Raw genomic sequence first — 16,992 nt, 5'->3', positions numbered from 1 at the left:
ATGCCACATATAAGTGAGATCATACAGTATTTGTCTTTCTCTGTCTGACTTATTTCACTTAACATCATACCCTCCAAGTCCATCTATGTCTCTGCAAATGGCAAAATTTTGTCCTTTTTATGACTGAGTAGTATTCCATTGTACACACACACACACACACACACACACACGCATCTTTTTTTATCCATTCATCTGTTGATGGACACTTAGGTTGCTTCCATATCTTGGCAATTGTAAACAATGCTGCTATGAACGCTGGGGCACAGGAATATTTTCAAATTAGTGTTTGTTTTTTTCAAGAGTGGAATTGCTGGGTCATATAGTGTTCTATTTCTAGTTTTCTGAGAAACCTCCATACTGTTTTCTGCAATGACTATACCAATTTACATTCCTACCAACAGTGTACAAGGGTTCCCTTTTATCCACATCCTTGCCGACAGAATAGCAGTAATTTCCAGGAAGGAAATGTTCATATCAATAGGAATAGAATAGAGATTAGCTATGGGGAAAAGCTGTTTTCTAGGAGATGGTCTGAGCAAGAACGTGCTGAGATGAGATTTGGAGGACAAGGAGGAACCAAGCACAGCTGAGTTCCGAAAACAGTAAGTGCATGAGAATGGAAGGATGTCTGGGCCCTGCAGGAACAGAAGTGAGGCTGGATTAGGGAGCAAGGTAGACAGTGGGACAGGCTGAGGCTGTGTGGGCATCAGGGTCCAGACCATGCAAGAATCCATCAGCCACTAGATGGGATTTGAAATTTCATGACCCAGAGATTAGACCTGTGGAGCTGGGGGTGGAGGTCAGAGATGTTGGAGGTCCTGGAGAGAATGTAGAGGTCACCGGAGCTGAAAGAATAAAATTGTTGGATCCTATCATGAAGCAACGAGAGGCTAGAGTTATTAATGGAAACTTGCATCTCTACCTTAGCTTAACCTGAGACTTTTGCTGGTCTGAGGCTATTGTGGGGCTGAGTATCTGGGGGATGGGGCATACTTTCCTCCCAGGGAGCAGGCTGAGGGAGGAAGGGTCCCAGGGTCATGGGAATATCTGAGCCCTCATTACTCACTGCTGGTGGTGGGGATCCAGTACTGATGGTTATAACCTGCAGAGAGAGGCAGAAAGAAAGAGTAAGATGATGGGAGAAGGTTAAGAAAGGAGTGAAGGGGGACTTCCCTGGCAGTCCAGTGGTTAAGACTTCACCTTCCAATGCAGGGGGTGCGGGTTCATTCCCTGTTCAGGGAGCTAAGATCCCACATGCCTCACGGCCAAAAAAACCAAAACTTAAAGCAGAAGCAATACTGTAACAAATTCAGTAAAGACTTAAAAACAAAAAAAAGGAATGAAGTGTAGAACTGGAAACACAAGCTCGCAGACCTTACTGAGTGCTTTCTTTGAGATTCATCAGTAAATAAAGATGGTTATTCTTTATGAGTTAACTGCCTCATACTCTGATGCTCCTGATAATTTCATCCTCATAACCATTAACCTTAAAGAAAATAATGATCAAATCACCCTCAATATTGTGGAGATTTACTAGGTGCCTGGAATAATATCAACCTCATCAAATAAATAATAAGGACAGCAATTTTATGTGTGTTTCCAGCCTTATTTATGTTCTCTTCATCCATGACATATAATTTTGTCCTTGCTCGATGAGTTTCTCCCAATACCCAGCTCTCCAAAGACAAAGTTTGACCTTTGACAGCATAGTTCTTGGACTTCTGTAATGTTGGACTGAGAATAGTGAGGGAGATGGAGAGAGAGACAGACTTGGGGGGTCAGCCAGAGAATATAAAGTTGGAGAATATGAGAAAATGGAGGAAAGAGGATTTGAATAAGTATGGTTCTGGATAATGGATTGGATCCTCTTTGATGCTCTGTAAGAAATGCAAGTAAAACTTTGACTTATTTTATATTTAATAGTCTCATTGGGTTTCTTGAAATGAAACTCTTCTCTGAGACTTGACCAAGTGGAGCCTGTGGTTTACTTGGGTTATTCAGGTTTCATCTCATTTGACTCACACTTAGGTGACTTTTTTTTTTTTAAATAATGAATTGGCTTATGTAATTATGGAGGCTGAAAAGTCCCAAGATCTGCCCTCTGTAAGCTGGCGACCCAGGAGAGTCAATGGTGTAGTTCCAGTCCAAGTTCGTAGGTGACTTTTTAAAAAATTCCATTCTAAAAATGGACAAAGTGTGGAGAGGTCATGACTTGCCCAGGGCCACAGAGTAAGCAATAGGCAGGACCAGGGCTAAATTAAAGCAAGACCTATAATTCACCAAAACCCATAGTGGTTAACTACTACTTTTAGGTAATTCCCAAGGACTGCTGAAATACAAAACAGATTTTAATCCAGGTAGAAAGAAATTGTCCAAGGTGATATAGTAGGGACATAATTGCTTAGTTTAAATTGTTGTATTAGGGGCCGCTTAATATACTTTTCCATCCTGAGATTTGAGGTTTGTTATAGCTGGGTTAGTCTGAGCTGTAGCCTAGTAATTAGGTGGGCTTAGATTTTCGAGTCAATGTAGGTTTGAGTCTCGATTCTACCACATGTATTAGCTGTCTGATCTTGGGAAAATGGATTCCCGTCCCTGAGCTTTGTTTGATCCTCTGTAAAATATACATAATACCCCATAGAGTGCTGGGCAGGATTACTAAGACGTAATACATATAATGCTTTAGAACATAGGAATTCCTCAATAAATATTAGCCTTTAGTACAGGTGGTATTGCGGGTGCTGTTGCTAAGAGCATTGTGGCTAAGGAATTTGTTGCCAAAAGCATTACTAACAGCTTTGTTGTGTGTTGCTTAGGTGGGGTGTAGTTCCAGCTGGCCCTTGGAGAGTGAGTAAAGGGCCACAAGCTGCCATAAGGAAGAGAAAGAAGTGCAGTCACTGCATTGGGAACCCATTGCCCCTTCGGGAAGAGTTAACCCCAATGGCCACCATGGGCTTGCTTTATTTACCGTTTTTCTTCTTTGATGTCTGCATGTTCTATTTGGGCTTCTGTGAAAGGTCATTGAAATGAAGTAAACTTTGGAGGAAACCTTTATTTCCAGACCTGGGAAGTTCCCTTTTAGGTGTTCTCAGGGGAGAGAACTGAGCCTCCATGGAAATTCTAGGTTGGTCCAGAACTATGAAGGTGCGTAAAGAGAAATTACACTGCAAGGAGACCCCATCTAGGGAGCAAGAGGAGACCCCAGCTACAGCCAGCAGAACTGCTCACCATTGACGTAGAGACTGTTCCTGTCCAGGGTGTAGCGGCCCAACCGAGTGATACCATGGGTCTGTTGGCTTAGTTCCCAATACAGCCGTCCTCTGTCCAGCCTGAAGCCTGTGGGATCTGGGCGGTAGGTGCAGACCGCATCCATTCTGGTGCTTGTTCCATCCTTGTCAGCCCTGGGGAAGGAGGGACATGGGAGTAGGAACATGAAAGACACTTGAGGGTTAGATACTCTTGACAACACCTTCCTTCAATTGTACTCCTTGGGTTTTATTTTCTTTAATTTAAAATTTTTTTATTGGAGTATAGTTGATTTACAATGTTGTGTTAGTTTCAGGTGTACAGCAAAATGAATCAGTTATACGTATGCATATATCCACTCCTTTTTATATTCTTTTCTCATGTAGGCCATTATGGAGTATTGAGCAGAGTTCCCTGTGCTATGCAGTAGGTCCCTATTAGTTATCTATTTTATACATAATAGTGTGTATATGCCAATCCTAATCTCCCAATTTATCTCGCCCCCTCTCTTACTCCCTGGTTTGAGAGGTATTTGTTTTCTACATTTGCAACTCTAGTTCTGTTTTGTAGATAAGTTCATTTGTACCCTTTTTTTTTCTTTAGATCGGCACTCTTCTCTAGGTTTTATCTGCTTTCTTGAACATGTCTTTTTCTGTCTCATGTGGGGATCCAGATCCCCTCACCTCCTTAAGTGGAGTACTCTCTAGGGCTACTCCTTAGCTCAGTTTCTTCTTTTTCTCCCTGTTCTTTTTACTAATTGCTTCAAGCTCATTGTTTCACTACCAGCCCCTAGTACCTTCCCTGTCCACTCACGAAGGTAAATAAAGATAGTGTCCACTCTAGTTAACAGTTGAGTCCTGCTTGGGCCCTGGGGTTGGGGATGTAAAGCTCCCAGGGAGGAAACTCCTGAGAATCCTGGGGCCAGGTAGTATGTGGAAGGGAAAAGCAAGAGGACCAGAGACCTTGGAGAATGTGAGTGAATCACCCCCATGGCTGGTTGTGATGTTGTGTGACAACTATTGTGGAGCCTGAAAGGAGGGACTTTATTTCAAGTTGGAAAGTCCAAAGGCTGAGGTCAACTCTTTGGGAACACATGTTGGGTAGGCAACCAGGTTTGGAGAGAAACAGAGAAAATTAGTTAAGAAGTAATAAAGGGAAAGATGGTTCAAAAATATCTTTGTCCTGAATTTAAGCTGACCCTACAGTGATTCACCCAGCTTTGCAGGTAGGAAGAAAGTTCCCATCCCTCCCCTGTCTGGGAATTCTACTTGCTATTATCCATGCTATCCATAGCATTCCCATGATATGTCTATACAGCATAGTACAGTGGTTCTCAAAGCGTGGCCCAAAGACCCCTGAAGTTCCCAAAACTCACAGGGCATCCACCAAGTGAAAAATATCTCTTAGTAGTACTAAGACATTATTTTCACTCTCACTTTTTCAGGAGTATACAGTGAGATTTTTTCCAGAGGCTACAGGTGAAATATTGTAAAATATGGAATGCAGAAGCAGATATCCTTCTGTGTCTTCTACTAAGCCAGACATTTAAAAAATTTGGAAAAATATAAGCAATAACCCTCTTCTCATTACACTTTCTTTGGGGGGGGCGGTAGGAGAAATATGGCTATTATTCATAAAAATATGTTATTTATGCTAACCTGTAATGGGATTATCATTTTTAGTGAATTAATGAATAAATCTTTATAAAATTTATCCATTTTTTGGTAAGCACATAAAGTTCTTTAATATGGTTTCAGATTCCAGATTGCAACCAACTTTTAATAATTACCATTTACTGAGTTTGATGCAGTTTGGTGTAGTATCAAATAAGAATATATACAATTTTCAGAAAAGACAAAATCTTTGCTTACAACTTACTGAGTTTTCTCTCTCTCTCTCTTTTGGTTGAAGTAAATGAAAATTTCTCCATTTAAATTTCTAATACAGTAAATATGGACAGATATAACCCTTAAGGCTCTTTGGAGTTCTGGGTACTTTTTTTTTTTTTTTAGCTGCGTTGGGTCTTTGTTGCTGTGCGCGGGCTTTCTCTAGTTGAGGTGAGCAGGGACTACACTTCGTTGTGGTGCACTGGCTTCTCGTTGCGGTGGCTTCTCTTGTTGAGCACGGGCTCTAGGCGCGCCGGCTTCAGTAGTTGTGGCTTGCAGGCTCTAGGCGCGCCGGCTTCAGTAGTTGTGGCACACGGGCTTAGTTGCTCCGTGGCATGTGGGATCTTCCTGGACCAGGGCTCGAACCCATGTCCCCTGCATTGGCAGGCGGATTCTTAACCACTCTGCCACCGGGAAAGTCCCTGGGTACTTTTTAAGAATGTAAAATGCTATTGAGCCCAGCCCAACCTTGGGCACTGCTGGTATTGTGGTTAAAAGGAGCGACTCAAGAACCAGAACACCTGGGTTCAAACCCTGACTCCTCTCAAGCAAGTGACTTGACTACTCTGAGCCTTAGTGTCCCGTCTGCAAGGTAGAATAATAATCGTGTTCTTGTGAGGATGAAATGAATGAAAACATGCAAACCACTTGGATTATTGTGTGGTATGTAGTATGGGCAATATTATTATTATTATTAATTCTCCCATCTTATGGAGAGATGGGGGCAGAGAACCCACCTCTTCAGCAGGATGACTGAATTGGCTGAATGAAGGACCTCATGGAAAGGCCATAGCATCATGAAGTGTAAGAAATGGGTCCTGAGCACACTGACCTCAGGGGACAGAGAGGAGAAGAGAGGCCATTTCTGCAGAGTTTAGGCCCATTTGAGAGTTTTAAAATTGCAGTATATCCTACTGGTAATCTATATTTGTTTTGTGTCCCCATTTGGTTCAGTACCTCTTTTCAGGGAATAAACTGAAGAGCTGCAGTGTCTAGAGTTTGTCCCCAGCAGGATAGAGATGAGCTGGGGGCAGTGAGAGTGTCAGGGATTCTGGCAACGCAGTTGGCAAAGATGTTACACTAGCTGGCACTACGAGATCCCATTAATAGAATGCTCACAGTGGGTCAGGTATTGTGATGAACAATTAACAACCCCAAGAGTAAGGTACTGTTATTATCACCATTTTATAGATAATGTGATTGAAGAACAGGGAGGTTCTGTGACTTGCCCAAGATCACATAGCTAGCAGGTGGGAGAGGAGGGCTTTAAACCCAGGCACTTTTTTTTTTTTAAAAAAACTGCTTTTTCTTCCTAGTCAGAGAAGGAAACTTTCCACTCTCTATATTTTTTTCCTTTCCACTGTGTTTTTATTTATTTTTATTATTATTTATTTTTTGCGGTACACAGGCCTCTCACTGCTGTGGCCTCTCCCATTGTGGAGCACAGGCTCTGGACGCGCAGGCTCTGGACGCGCAGGCTCAGCGGCCATGGCTCACAGGCCCAGCCGCTCCGCGGCATGTGGGATTCTCCCGGACCGGGGCACGAACCCACGTCCCCTGCACCGGCAGGCGGACTCCCAACCACTGTGCCACCAGGGAAGCCCCTAAACCCAGGCACTTTTTTTTTTTTTTTTTAACCCAGGCACTTTTGATCCTCTATGATACACAAGTAGCTGTGGTTGACCAGGGTGTGGGGGACCAAGAAAGGAGAGAATTGGTGTTTCTGGAGGTGATCTGGAGGAAGTCTCACCTGAGCAAGGTCAGTCTACAGCTGGTATACAGGGAACCAACGCTGCTCTTTTTGAACAGAGGACTGAGCTGGAAAGAATGAGAGGGGGATTAGCAGGAGGGACCAAGATAGCAGGGTGTGGTAGTGTTGGGGCAAGATGGGCATTGGTGGGGGTCTCTTACCAGGTGCTGCAGGTCTCTCTCAGTGGCATTGAATATCTCAGAGTCCGAGTTTCCCATGTCCTCCGTGTAGTGCAGGTTGGTGATGGTGAAGTTGACAGTAAAAGGCATCAAGAAAGGAATTGCAGCTGCAGTGGTGGGGAGAGTAAAATGAGGCCAGTCCTGAGTCAAGCCTGGTCTGGGGGCAGGAGGTAAGGCTCTGAGGACATACCTTAACTCTGTTGCCCAGTTGGGGGTCTGGCCTAGGCTGTCCTACCTGAGACACCTCATGTAGCAATCCCTGTCCAGGGCCCTCTCACATAAGGTGACCAGCCATCCCAGTTTGCTGGGACTATGTGGATTCCTGGGATGCAGAATTGGTCACCCTACTCCCACTTCCCCTTGGCTCTTACCATTTCAGCACACACCAGCACCTGCATCTCTTTGTCTTAGGGGACTTAGGCCCAGGGATCATCCACCTAGCAATGACTGATGGGAGTTGGTGGATAAATACCCCAGCTGCCTCACCACCAAGATAGGATAACTCCAAAGTACATGTTCTGTGCATTCTCTCAGGGTCCCTCTCCAGCCTCCAGAACTGTGAGATGATAGATTTCTGTTGTTTAAGCCACCCAGTATGTTGTACTTTGTTAAGGCAGCCCTAACAAACTAATACACCAAATGACCTAACAATTTCTATTCTAGGTGTATACCCAAAAGGAATGGAAACAGGAACTCAGACAGGTGTACACCCATGTTCATAGCAGCATTATTTACCATAGCCAAAAGGTGGAGACAGCCTGAGTGTCCATCAAGAGATGAATGGACAGATAAAATGAGCTACATCCATACAATGGAATATTATTCCTCCTAAACAGGAGTGAAGTTCTGATATTCACTACAACACGGATGAACCTTGAAGACATTATGCTAAGCAAAATAACCCAGGCACAAAAGGAAAAATACTTTGGATGATTCTACTTATATGAATTATCTATAATAGGCAAACTCATAGAGACAGTAAGTAGATTAGAGGTCACCCGGGGCTAGAGGGAGTGGGGAAGGGGGAATTCTTGCTTAATGGGTTCACATACCCTGTTCAGGGTGATTGAGAACAGTAGAGATGGTTACACAATACTGTCAGTGTCATTAATGCTGCTGAATTGTACATTTTAAATGGTTACAATAGCAAATATTTCATATATATATATAAATAAATTATATTTGACCACAATAAAGTTATTCTTACTTGTTCCTGAAGTCACACTCACAGAGGCCAAGGTAGAGGTTCCAGGTGTGGTCACAGGGGCAAAAGGACTTCCAGACAGTGTATTGAAGGTGATTGTGGTCTCGGCCACAGTGGGACCTGAACCTGTGGCAGCTAAATGAGTGGTCTCAGCAGTGGTGGTTTTCAGGACAGTGGTTGTACTTAATCCTTCTCCATGACTGGTTTTAGGTGGTGTTGGGGTCTCTGATGCTATCAAGGTCACGGTGTCACCTGTCACGGTCTTGGGAAATTCTGGGAGTCCAACTGAGGTTGTAGGTGGTGAGGTTTCTGTGCTCCAGGAAGGTACAGGATAAAACCCAACATTTGTTGCAGGGGTCCTGGAAGGCCCAAGAACGCCAGGGGAAACAGTCAGAGCTAGGGTACTTGTATTGGCCTCTGTTGCAGGCCTGGTGGCCAGTAAGCCTGTGGTCTCTGGTAAACCACGGGAAAGAGCTAAAGTTGAGGTAGTTGCGCTGATGTCTGTCCCAGGATGGGTGGAGAGTGAGGCTGTTTCTGCAGGAACACCAAATGAAGCTGTTGGAGTTAGATTAACTCTGGCTGTCTTGGTTACAGTTGTGGTGAAGAGAGAGGATGTTTCTGGTGGACTGAGAGAAACAGTCTGATTTGGAAGAGCTGTACTAGTCTCTAACCCAGGTGGGATGGATGGTGCGGCTGTGATCTCTGGTAAATGGGGAAAAATAGTTTAGTTAAAGCAGGAAACTTTGTGCTTATCTCTGCACTGGAATGGGTGACCAATAAGACTGTGGTTGCTGGTTCACCAGGAGAAAGAGTCAGAGGTACAATAGCCATAGTGGTGTCTGTCTCAGAGCTAGTGACCTGTGAAGTCCTGATATCTGGTACACCGGCTGAGACAGTAGGAGTTGGAACAACTGAACTGACTTCTGCCCCAAGACTGGTGGCCACTGAGAATGTGGTGTCTGATTCACTATGGGAAACATTGGGGGCTGTCCTGGGAACAGTCAGTCTAGTCTCTACAGGATGGGTGACCAGTGAAACTGTTGTATTTGGCTTCCCAGGGTAAGCAGTCATAGTTGGAATAGCTGAACTTGTTTCTGTATGGGTGACCCATGAGACTGTTGTCTCTGGTTTGTGCATGGAATCAGTCAGAGTTGGAAAAGTTGTACTGGTCTCTGCCCCAGAACTGGTAACCAGTGAGGTCACCATCCCTGGCATACCAGGTGTGACAATCGTAGCTGGGACAGCTGAACTGGCTTTTGCCCTAGGACTGGTGGCCATTGAGAATGTGGTGTCTGATTAATGATGTGAAACATTGGGGATTGTCCTGGGAATACTTTGGCTGGTCTCTTCAGGATGGGTGACCAGTAAGACTGTTGTATCTGGCTTCCCATGGGAAACAGTCATAGTTTGAATAGCTGAACTTGTTTCTGTTCCAGAGTGGGTGATGTGAGAGGCTGTTGTCTCTAGTTTGTGTGGGGAATCAGTTGGAATTGGAAAAGTTGTACTGGTCTCTGCCCCAGAACTTGTGACCAGTGAGGTTACCAGCCCTGGCACAGTAGAGGAGACAGTTGGAGTTGGAGCAGCTGGACTGGTCTGCACCCCAGGTTGAGTGACCAGTGAGGCTGTGGTCACTGGCTCAACAGGAGGAAGTGTCAGACTTGGAATAGCCGTACTAGCATCTATCTCAAAACTAGTGGCCTTTGAGGTCACCATATCTGGTACACCAGAGAAGATACATGTAGTTGGAACAGCTGAACTGACTTCTGTCCCAAGGCTGGTGGCCATTGAGGGTGTGCTATGGGAAACATCGGGGGTTGTTCTGGGAAGAGTTGGGCTGGATTCTGCAGGTTGGGTGACCAAGGAGACTGTTGACTCTGATTCATGCAGGGACTCAGTCAGAGTTGAAAAGATTATATTGGTGTCTGTCCCAGAACTAATGATCAGTGAGGTCACCATCGCTGGTATGCTAGGTGAGCCAGTCATCACTGGAGTGGCTGAAATGGCTTCTGCCGCAGGAATGGTGGCTGCTGAAGATGTGGTGTCTAATTCACTAGGGGAAAAATTCAGAGTTGTTTTGGAAACAGGTGTGCTGGTCTCTGTGGAATGGAGCCATGAGGTTGTTGCATTTGGCTGACCAGGGGAAACAGTGAGAGTTTGATCAACTGAGCTGGTCTCTGCCCCAGAACTAGTAACCAGTGAGGTCACCACCCCCAGTACATCAGGGGAGACAGTCGGAGTTGGAACAGCTGAACTGACTTCTTCCCCAGAACTTGTAGCTGTTGGGGGTGTGCTGTCTGATTCACTATGAGAAACATTCAGGATTGCCCTGGAAACAGTTGGGCTAGTCTCTGCAGGATGGGTGACCCATGAGGTTGTGGTCTCTGGCTCACCAAAGGAAACAGTCAGAGTTGGAACAGCTACACTGGTCTCTGCCCCAGAACTAGGGACCAGTGAGGGTGTAGTCTGTGGTCCTCTATTGAAAATAGATGGGGTTGTCATGGGAACTACTGTGCTGGTCTTGTCTCCAGGTCTGGTGACAAATGAGGCTGTCATCTTTGGAACATCTGGGGTTGTGATGATCATTCCTGTTGTGCTTATGCTGGCTGTTTTATCTGCTGTCCTAAGGAGAGACAGCATACCTGAAGTGGGAGTAGAGACTCTGGTAGTCAAAGTCACTGTGGAAGTGGTCTTCAGAACCATGGCAGTTGTCTCTGCCCTCTCTTTCCCTCCTGTTGATAGTCCTGTGAATTGTAGGAGGGACACATGATTACTACTTACTGGGTTGGCAATCGCTTATTTTTTCTCCACATCAGGAAAGGGAGAGAAATGTCTGCCTGGGGTGTTCCAGTGATGCTTCTGGAATGGGAAAAGGAATTGTGATTGGCATTCCCTCACCCTACCTGACTCATCTTGGGCTGCAACTCCTCCATGAATTCTTTTTCTGTTTAAAAGTATTTATTTAGAACAGGAATAGAATTTTAAAACATCAGTTTATAGGACTTCCCTGGTGGTTCTGTGGTTAAGACTCCATACTTCCAATGCAAGGGGCACTGGTTCGATCCCTGGTTGGGGAGCTAAGATCCCACATGCTGTGCGGCGGCCAAGAAAATATATTAAAAAATCAGTTTATGAGTTTATTATAAACATTAAGAGCATGAAAATAAAAAGAGAACAGTGAAAAAACTGAAAATGGAAACCGACATAAGGTTTATTATTTTTTTCTCAGGTAGAAATCAGAATAATAACAACAGAAACAAAACTCAAAAACATAATGGAGTAAAACTTTCCTTAAAAAAGATCCATGCATGGGACTACCCTGGTGCTCCAGTGGTAAAGAATCCACCTTCCAATGCAGGGGATGTGGGTTCGATCCCTGGTCAGGGAACTAAGATCCCACATGCCGTGAGGCAACTAAGCCTGCGTGCTGCAACTACTGAGCTTGCGGGCCTCAACAAGAGAGCCTGCATGCCGCAAACTACAGAGCCCATGCGTTCTGGACCCCACGCACCACAACTACAGAAACCACACTCCCTGGAGCCTGCGCACCACAACTAGAGAGAGAAAATCTGCATGCCACAGCTAGAGAGAAGCCCGTGTGCTGCAAAGAAAGATCCTGCATGCCTCAGAGAAGATCCTGCATGCCACAACTAAGACTCAACGCAGGCAAAAATAAATTAAATAAATAAATAAATCTTAAAAAAAATAAGATCCATGCACATAAAATGAAAGAGCTCTCTGAAATCCGAATAAATCTAATTGCTCTTTTTATTAACTATAAACACAGGTGGCAGCTATATTGCCCAAGTTCAAGAGAGTATAAATACCTCAGGACCATATTGGAATAATCATTAATCTAAAATGAGTGAAAGTAGGAGAAGGAAGAGAGAAAAAGATTGATCCAGAAAATTAGACCACTGCTCATTTTTTAACCAGAGCTGTGATGATATTTATTTGTTTAGCTTTGAAAAAAATATCTATCTATTCTGAACACACCCTCACAGAGATCCTGAGTCTGTCAGTCAGGCTATCATCTGGGCAAGTGTTCTATCACCACAGGCAGTTTCTTCATAAGCATCTCTGGTTGGGAACTGACAGTTGAGAATATGATACTGAAATGGAGCAGGACCCTATTGTCTCTGACCCCCATGTCCTCAGCCTGCCTTTTGTCTGTGGAAACACTTTAGCCAAAGAATAAGTTTAATCAGAGAAGTGAGAAAATGCAGAAGCAAAGAAAAGCAGTCAAACAAGACTAAATGATAGTTTAGTCATTAAGCAAAGTCAAGGACCTTTAGGTCCTTCTCAAGGGCTATAGATAATATTCTGAGCCGTATCCTGTGAGCTGTCTTGTAGAAACTGAAACCCCTACCAGGTGGAAGAAATTAACTACATGATGACCAGAACATGTAGCTATGACATAAGCTGACACAATTCCAAGAATTTGCCTCAAAGAAGTGGAAACAAACTGGCCCTAAAACTGTACTTAAAACAATCAAGATGATGCTGGTCAGACCACTGATGACCAATTTCAAGATGACTGTGAGAGCTGACTCTGCTGTTTCTGCATGTAGCCCCATCCCTCCGTCTATAAAAGCTCTTGCCCACCGGTTGTGGGGGTGGGAGTTGGCCTTTGGACTGGAGTCTGCCCTCCCCTCTCCCTGCAGTTGCTGGCATCCAAAATAAAGCAAACTTTCCACCAACCTTGCCTCTTTATTGGCTTTTGAGCGGTAAGCAGTTGGGCCCCACTTTCGGTTACAAATAATAATATCATAACTGGAGACCTCTCATTTGTTAAGTATCCTATTTTAATTGTCATTTTAAACCTTTAAAATTATGATTACATAGTAATCACTTTTATTCTATGGATGAAAGAGCCGATCCTCAGGGGAGGTTAAAATTTTTAGATAGTACATCCGAAGACTTGACTTTATTTAATGCACCCAATACCTATTTTGATGTAGATATTTCTCCCCACACTTTACAGATAGGAGCTTAAGCAATATATCCAAGATCATGAAGTAAGTAGCTACTGGAACCAGTACGCAGAGATTTTTTTTTTTTTTTTTTTTTTTTTTTTTTGCGGTATGCGGGCCTCTCACTGCTGTGGCCTCTTCCATTGCGGAGCACAGGCTCCAGACGCGCAGGCTCAGCAGGCCCAGCCGCTCCGCGGCATGTGGGATCTTCCTGGACCGGGGCACGAACCCATGTCCCCTGCATCGGCAGGCGGACTCTCAACCACTGTGCCACCAGGGAAGCCCCGTAGGGATTTTTTTTTTTAATTAATTAATTTTTTTTTTGGCTGTGTTAGGTCTCCGTTTCTGTGCGAGGGCTTTCTCCAGTTGCGGCGAGCGGGGGCCACTCTTCATCGCGGTGTGCGGGCCTCTCACTGTCACGGCCTCTCCCGTCGCGCAGGCTCAGTAGTTGTGACTCACGGGCTTAGTTGCTCCGCGGCATGTGGGATCTTCCCAGACCAGGGCTCGAACCCGTGTCCCCTGCATTGGCAGGCAGATTCTTAACCACTGCGCCACCAGGGAAGCCCCCGCAGAGATTTTTGATATTTAATTACATCTAGAGTGTCAAGACCAGGATTTAAACTGTAGTTCATGTAAGTCTAAGAACTTTACCTTTTTCAATAAACTATTCAGGAAGTGAGAAGGAGATCCTGGGAAGTTTGGCCAAGCACGGATAACCCACAAGACTGTGGTTAACGTTGCCATTCGCTAGGGAATGAGGTTACAAATGGATTAAAAAAATTTTTTTTGGCTGCGTTAGGTCTTTGTTGCTGCGCTCAGACTTTCTCTAGTTGCGGTGAGTGGGGGCTACTCTTCGTTGCGGTGCGCGGGCTTCTCATTGTGGTGGCATGTCGTTGCAGAGCATGGGCCCTAGGGTGCGCAGGCTTCAGTAGTTGCGGCATGTGGGCTCAGTAGTTGTGGCGCGTGAGCTTAGTTGCCCCGCGGCATGTGGGATCTTCCTGAACCAGGGCTTGAACCCGTGTCCCCTGCATTAGCAAGTGGATTCTTAACCACTGTGCCACCAGGGAAGTCCCACACAAATGGATTTTTTTTTTTTTTTTTTTTTGCAGTACGCGGGCCTCTCACTGTTGCAGCCTCTCCCGTTGCGGAGCACAGGCTCCAGACGCGCAGGCTCAATGGCCATGGCTCACAGGCCCAGCCGCTCCACGGCATGTGGGATCCTCTCAGACTGGGGCATGAACCCGTGTCCCCTGCATCGGCAGGCGGACTCTCAACCACTGCGCCACCAGGGAAGCCCACAAATGGATTTTTGAAAATGGGTTTCAGGTTGTTTTTTTTTGTATTTATAAAACAAAATCCTCAAAGTTCTAGTCACTTTCTATAAATTTCTCTGATATATTTATTGTCTCCTCAATGCATATCAGTCAGAGAAGTAGATGTGGGAACTCCTCCATGAATTCTTGACCACCCCGTTTCCAGATGTTCTCTGTACTCTCCCTCTGAGCCTTTTGTTCAAGCTGTTTTCTCTACCTGCCATGCCCATCTCTCACAGGTTTTATGTTCTGCCCTTCTTCAAACCCTAGCTCAAATCTACCTTTACAAATCCATGTAGGAATCCATCTGTCCCTTCTCAATGTTTCCTCATCATACTGTCTGAACCTGCACTGTACCACCCCTCCCAGTCTGCCTGGTAATATCTACTAATGTCTGACTGCTTGGCATATTGTAGGGGCTCAACACATATTTGTTGAATGAATGAACAAATACATGGATGAATATGCACATTAGCAGGTCTCCTCTGACTTGAGAGAGATCATGTATCTTTGTGCTTAAGAGCTTGGGCTCTTACGCCACATTAGTGTTCTGGCTCCTCCACTAAACAGATGTGTGGCTCTTTACGTTGTCAGATCTTGCTAGACCTCCATTTTCTTATCTATAAAGTAGGAATAAGTACAGTGGTCATCTCAGAGTCTTGATAAAAATGCACCAAGCACAATGCCTCCTGTTTTGTAATAAGATGTTACCACTACTACCACTACTATTTATCTACTATTACCACTGTTATTACTACTCTTGCTACTACCTACTACTACTACTCTTAGTACTCTCACTGCCTCTACCTACTATTTCTGCTGTTATTACTACTGTTACTACTACCACTGCCACTACCTAACATTACTGCTGTTACTACTACTGTTACCACCTATTACTACTGTTATTGCTGTTACTACTACTATTACCACCTATTACTACTGTTACTACCACCACTACTACTACTGTCTACTATTATCTACTACTGCTAGAGTTATTACTACTGTTACTACTATCACTGCCTCTACCTACCATTTCTGCTGTTATTAATACTGTTAAATGCTACCACTGCTGCTACCAACCATTACTGCTGCTACTACTACTATTACCACCTATTACTACTGTTATCGCTACTACTGCTGCTGCTGCCTGCTATTACCTACTATTGCTAGAGTTATTGCTACTGTTAGTAGCTACAACCACACATTATTACTACTCCTGCTCTTTGGACTTCTAATATACAATAAATGTTTACTGAATTGAATTTGCCAGGAACCATGCTAGCTGGCCAAGGTGACTGGAATTCAGTCTCTGAGGAAGAGTAGAGTGATATTGGCTGAGACAGCAGCTACTCACCAGGCCTTCAGAAAAAGGTCCCCAGGAAGGAGGAAGAACTACAGGGAGGCTTCTCTATAAAGACCACAAAGCCTACTGGAGGTTGCTGCAGGGAGAGGGACAAAAGGAGGAGGATTTGGACTCTGATGGTGGAACAATGTCCTTGTGTTGCTGGGTATGCCCTAAAAAACATCTCCAAGAGTACACATCCTAATGTGTTTAATATGTATTTGATGATGAAGATGATGATGAGCAAATTGCCTAACATGCCTTGTATTTTTGCGCCTCACAAGAACACTGAGTGTATATCCTATTATTCTTGTCATTTTACAGACCAGGGAAAAGACAGAAACTCAGAGATCATCATTTGCCAAGATCACACAGCTACTGACTGATAGTGTGGAAATTTGAACATAGTTCTCTCTGAATCCTAGACCTATGCTCTCAACCACTGCAGGTTATTAATTCCCTAACGGAGTTTCAGGATCTTGTGGGGGCCAGGATGGAAAGGAAGGATGTAAGGAGAAAATGACCATGGGGGTGGGGTCCTCAAGGATTCTCTAATTTAGTGGTCTCAGCCTGGGGCAGTTTTGCTCCCAGGAGACACTTGGCAATGTCAGGAGGCATTTTTGGTTGTCACAGCTGTGTGTATATGGAGGGTGCTACTGGCATCCTGTGAGCAGAGGCCAGGGATGCTGTTGAACATCCTACAGCCCCCTACAACAAGAAGTTATCTGCCCAAAATATCGATAGTACTGAGGTTGAGAAATCCCGCTCTATATTGAAAGAAGCCAATGAATATGGTTAGCTATACCTCATAAACTTTGCCATCTAAATATTGGTTATCACCTGAAGCTCAGTGATCCATTTCCAAGTGATCTGGTGTAGCCAACTGGCAATGCCTCACTCATATCCCACAAGCACTCACTGCTGTAGTACGTAATCACAACGGGATCCTAATGCAGCCCCTGTAGCTCTGCACCTAAGGGCTTTCACTTAGCCTGTGTGTCCGGCAGGCTGGAAGTGCTGAGGGTTACCTCCAGGACCAAGCAGCCCATGGCCAGCAATGGAAGGAAGTTGGATGATAAACACTCCAGCCACTTGGCTAGGT

At 44.7% G+C, this 16,992-nt stretch overlaps 1 protein-coding gene across 1 annotated transcript in view; it reads right to left on the bottom strand.

Annotated features, from left to right (window-relative positions):
- The window catches only part of LOC137221063 (mucin-16-like), a 74,204-nt gene that overhangs the window by 16,190 nt on the left and 41,022 nt on the right, over positions 1-16,992 (bottom strand). Inside the window, 7 exon segments of the mRNA XM_067730261.1 lie at positions 780-845; positions 1,067-1,102; positions 3,229-3,401; positions 6,883-6,950; positions 7,044-7,168; positions 8,269-8,967; positions 9,066-11,006. Of these exon segments, the coding sequence (XP_067586362.1) occupies positions 780-845; positions 1,067-1,102; positions 3,229-3,401; positions 6,883-6,950; positions 7,044-7,168; positions 8,269-8,967; positions 9,066-11,006 (3,108 nt within the window).

This window comes from Pseudorca crassidens, chromosome 3, assembly GCF_039906515.1.
Source record: "Pseudorca crassidens isolate mPseCra1 chromosome 3, mPseCra1.hap1, whole genome shotgun sequence".
Taxonomy (NCBI): Eukaryota; Metazoa; Chordata; class Mammalia; order Artiodactyla; family Delphinidae; genus Pseudorca; species Pseudorca crassidens.
The sequence above is the reverse complement of the archived record's forward strand: the minus strand, read 5'-3'. Positions and strand labels throughout refer to the sequence as shown.